The sequence below is a fragment of the Octopus sinensis genome, unplaced genomic scaffold, assembly GCF_006345805.1.
Source record: "Octopus sinensis unplaced genomic scaffold, ASM634580v1 Contig09729, whole genome shotgun sequence".
Lineage (NCBI taxonomy): Eukaryota > Metazoa > Mollusca > Cephalopoda > Octopoda > Octopodidae > Octopus > Octopus sinensis.
The window spans coordinates 62,501-67,500 of record NW_021831879.1 but is presented as its reverse complement, the minus strand read 5'-3'; the positions used below and the strand labels follow the sequence as shown (position 1 = coordinate 67,500).

The following is a 5,000-nucleotide window of genomic DNA, read 5'->3' as shown; positions in this document are numbered from 1 at the left end:
TTAAACTTTTGGACTAGGAAAGTGAGCGAATGTTACCATGCCCATGTGTTCAAATGATTAATTGTACTGGACTACAGCTAATTGCTCTTGGCTGTTTTTATATGACTTTTGCATAGTGAAAGGCGGCGAGCGGGTAGAAACGTTAGCACGCCAGGTGAAATGCGCATCCGTATTTCGTCTGCCTTTACGTTCTGAGTTCAAATTCCGCCGAGGTCGACTTTGCCGTTCATCCTTTCGGGGTCGATAAATTAAGTACCAGTTTCGCACTGGAGTCGATGTAATCGACTTAATCCGTTTGTCCTTGTTTGTCCCCTCTATGTTTAGCCCCTTGTGGGCAATAAAGAAATAAGAAACGTTAGCACGCCAGGCGAAATGCGTATCCGTATTTTGTCTGCCGTTACGTTCTGAGTTCAAATTCCGCCGAGGTCGACTTTGCCGTTCATCCTTTCGGGGTCGATAAATTAAGTACCAGTTTCGCACTGGGGTCGATGTAATCGACTTAATCCCTTTGTCTTTGTTTGTCCTCTCTGTGTTTAGCCCCTTGTGTGTAGTAAAGAAATAGGAGGACAATACAGGACATTACAAAGAAATAATGCTATGTGAGTTCATATAACTTTAAAATTTCAATGATGTATATATAATTTTTAAAACTTTTCCCACAGACTTATGGCCGTGAAGTCCAGCGACTACACCTTGCTTCTACCATGGACGAGATTAAGTAGGGATAATCACGTCCAACTTCCTCACAACATCTTTCCATCTTTTCTCGTAAATACTTCGCGACAGGTGTCTCCTCTCCAGCCCTATCTTGCTCTTCACACGATATCTGAAGTAAAATAGTAGACCAGAGCCGGAAATAAGAGATCCTATCACGAGTCCTGGAATTCTGGTTCTCCATACACACCCTTTCAACACTACGACAGTACACAAAAAACATACCTCACCTTCCTTTGATAATCCGGTTAGCGGTACAATTTTTTTATCACAGACTCAGCTCATATCTTTACTCTTCCCAGATGCAATAACACGTATTCTACGTAAATTATCGAGTTTGGAAGCTCCGGGCAGAGCAGTTTCATCGCATCTGATAAAGCATATAGCTTTATCTCATTATGTCATTCCATTCCTCTTTTGTAACACTTGTGCTTTCGAATTGCGCCTCTACTGTGTCGCTCTTTACCCCACGTCCCACATAGGTAATTTAGCTCCAAATGGGTGCCAATCATCTTTCTACTATTTCATTTTCCACCGACATTATTCTTTTTCTTTTATTTTGTATATTTTGTATATTTTATACACAACTGTTTTCGCCATTAATTTCTATTAAATTTCCGCCTAGAGCGGCCGAAGCACTGGGCTTTTCCTTTTCTTCTTTTTATACTATTTCAACGTTAGCTGCCTTTTCCATCTCAAGAAAATCCTTCTTAGATAATAAATTGAATTCCATTTTACACAAATATATGATTCAGCCAACAAATTCACTGATTTGCGCTAGTAGATCGCTCGATCGAGAAAAAAAATATATATATAATATTTCTTGTTTTTATTTATTTTAGATTGTTCTCTGCCTATACGATGGATGTCATAGCTGCCACAGGATTTGGAATAATGGTGGACTCACAGAAGGATCCAAATCATCCGCTGGTTGAAAAGGCCAAAGATATATTCAGATTTGGTGTCTTCAATCCAGCTGTCTTGTTGTCGTGTTAGTACTGACTTTCTATGATTTGGAAGATTTCATTGTTGTACCTGTGTGACTGGTGATCGTATGGGGACAGCGATAGGAAAATGATAGGATTTACAATGTGGGAGTCTTTTGAATGGCTAAAACGAATCTCCCCCGATGTGATTGCCATATGTTATTTTTTATTCTTTTATTTGTTTCAGTCATTTGACTGCAGTCATGCTGGAGTACCACCTTGAAGGTTTTTAGTGACCCCTGGAAAGGGAGAGATTGAGAAAGAGGGAGAGAGAGAGAAAGAGGAGAGAGAGTGAGAGGGGCTAATCTATATGCATACATATTTATACACTCACGCACATATACATAAATTTACACCCACTTAGAAATGGATGATACAAGTTAAAAAGTGTGAGATATCATTCAGCTGTAGAAATATATTTGACGTTACTGATGCAAAGCTGTATCATCCTTTGGGTAACAAGGGAGAGTGGAGGCTTTTATGCGCGTGTGATTGCTGTTCTTCTAAAAACAGCCTTGCTTGGACTTCTAACTGCACAGAGCGTTCTTTCGAAATACAAAACCTTGATTTAGGAAGGGTGTATGAAAAGTTTTGAGCCTCAAAAAAAAAAAAAATAATAATTAAAAAACATGGTACAAGACTTCAAGACTTCTGATAACGGTACAAGGCTTCAAGGCTCAAAGGCCTTGAAGGCTCAAAACTTTTTATACATCTCTCGTAATTTGTATGATATTTATTATAGCGCTGACTATTTTCGAAAACAAAAAAAAAATCACCATTTTATTAATTATTTTCCAGTTCTTCTGCCATCTGCAATAAAATTCATAGAAAAATCTGGATTATCAAAATCTGTTTTGGGAAACCAAATATATTTCAGGAAGTTTTGCAGACAACTGATACAACAACGAAAAGAAATTGGAATTAATGAGAATGTAAGTTTTGATGCTTTTTATTCTGTTATCTTCTTATGTGTGTAGATATGAACCATCGGGTACACGAGATAGCCTTTACGTTTCATTTAGGAGAAAAATCACCCAAATATCTTCTTCATCATAGTTTGAATATTGGAAACCAATTTTAAATGTAACATGCTGTGTATTTAAGTATATCAGAAAAAATATTTGGAATATCAATACCATATTCAGTATATCAATACTACATAGCATATGTAGAATTAGTATTCGATAGTATTTCAATAAGAATTTAAAAAATGAGTATGTATTAACCAGCTTGGTAGGCCTCTTATGTTAGACGTTGTTCCGATAGACAAGTTAGATGTGTATCAACTGGAGCAAATCGTAGCGATGTCCGTATGACATGCAGACCCTAGGACAGAGGAAAAATATATGAAGTTAAAGTATAACGTATTTGCTGGTTTATATGATGATCCTCACATAAAATGCACCCCTCCTCTATAAGTATACTTTGTGGGTAACAGAACGAATTTTTGTTATGTTTCATCTTGCAATTATTGAAAAATAGCTTAAAGAGGTTTTGAAGGAGAAAATTTATAATTCTGTACTTGTGAATACCATGCTTTGTCAGTATACAAAAACAATTAATGAAATCACAAATTTATCATTATTAAACTACGTTGTGGGTAGAGCAATATTTCAGCTTTATCTTCTTTCGAATCACTGTATATGTGTATATATTTTGCTCAAAAGAATAACCATACAGACTCATATTTTTGGTTGAGATATTTTGTCTTGCCTCCATCGGCCACCAGAATTGTCATTCACTCATTGCAAATAGCTGACAGGAGGATGAAAGTTGAACCTTCCTTTTAGATAATAAACAAATATTTCTTAAAGGTGAATGAAATGATATGGCCACATTATATGGTCGCCGACGCTCCGTAAGCAATGTCTCATAAGGTAAAGACCTTGATATTTTGGCAGATTTTCATCTGGTTTTCAATATTTTATTATCACTATAGATTATTGTGTCGAGCGGATTTCTGCATATCCACCCTCTATCCTACAACATTTGGTCTTCCATTCGTAACACGGCCGCATTATACGAAGGGCAATATTATTTTTGTATATTTAAAAATCAAAAGGAAACGCTCATTATACTTCGGCAAATACTTGCGATCAGCTTGTATGATTTTCTTTGAAGTATAAACTTATATCTAATTTTTTTGGCACCATTTTAATTTCTCTATATTCATGAAAACTTTATCAATAGTTTTACATATTTTGCAGATGCATAAAAACCTTTTAAATCTTATGATAAAGGCTCAGTTGAAGGGGCATGAGAAATTGGACCCAGAAGATGAGAAGGAACTTCATTTGGAAAATATAACTGACTGGCGAACAAAAAGAGGTATGTGTATTGCAGACTCAGAAAAACAGCCATTTGTATTTTAGAGTATGTTTTATAATTGGTACGTGTTTTAAGTGTAAGCATAAATATAAATTTCATATACATTAATATGCATGAACACGAACAGAGCCACAAGGATGCATATATACATATGTGTTTATGTCTGTATATATCCATCCATCCATACATACATACATACATACATAAATACACATACATACATACATACATACATACATACATATATATTTATATATGTATATACAAAGTATATATCTATATATGTATATGTATATAATATATATGTACGTATATGTGTGTGTGCGTGTGCATAATTATAAGAATATAATCATAATAATAAGGGCACTAATGAATAGCGCTACATGCTAGAAATGGATGCCAGATATCTCTCAGAACCACAATTAGTTACTCCGTTAGCACGGATTGTAATCGAAATAAGTGAACAAATAAAAATTTTAAAGGAAGTTTTAACCATAAATCGATTTCTAGTTTGCAGATGTAAGAGCTCCTTACCTTCATCAGTATGGTATGACAAATTGTACCTAATTATAAACATTTATACAGATACGTACGAATAAAGCATAGATACAAATTTTGACATTTATATACGAGCTAAATCTAATCTATCCACCTCAATATCCTTGATTATTGAATATATATATATATATATATATAATATATATATATATATATATATATATATATATATATATATATCGAATACGCGAGAAAGAAGCAACAAGAATGAATAGGTTTTTAGTACAATCGTTTCATACAAGGACAGGCTTTATTAAAAGTTGCAAAAATTACAGCATATAAACGTGTCCCGTACTCATCAGCTAAAATACATGTGAGTTCTCTAGACATCCTAGTGGTTGAGGCTATACTCATGAAGTAATGTAGATAATTAAGTAACATAAACAGATTTCCAAAGTTCATTAAAGTTCTTTA

At 34.6% G+C, this 5,000-nt stretch overlaps 1 protein-coding gene across 1 annotated transcript in view; it reads left to right on the top strand.

The window, feature by feature from the left end:
- The window catches only part of LOC115228175 (cytochrome P450 3A8), a 28,032-nt gene that overhangs the window by 10,050 nt on the left and 12,982 nt on the right, over positions 1–5,000 (top strand). Inside the window, exons 7-9 of the mRNA XM_029798818.2 lie at positions 1,557–1,705; positions 2,499–2,632; positions 3,908–4,028. Coding sequence (XP_029654678.2) covers positions 1,557–1,705; positions 2,499–2,632; positions 3,908–4,028 — 404 coding nt within the window. The remainder of the gene's footprint in view (positions 1–1,556; positions 1,706–2,498; positions 2,633–3,907; positions 4,029–5,000) is intronic.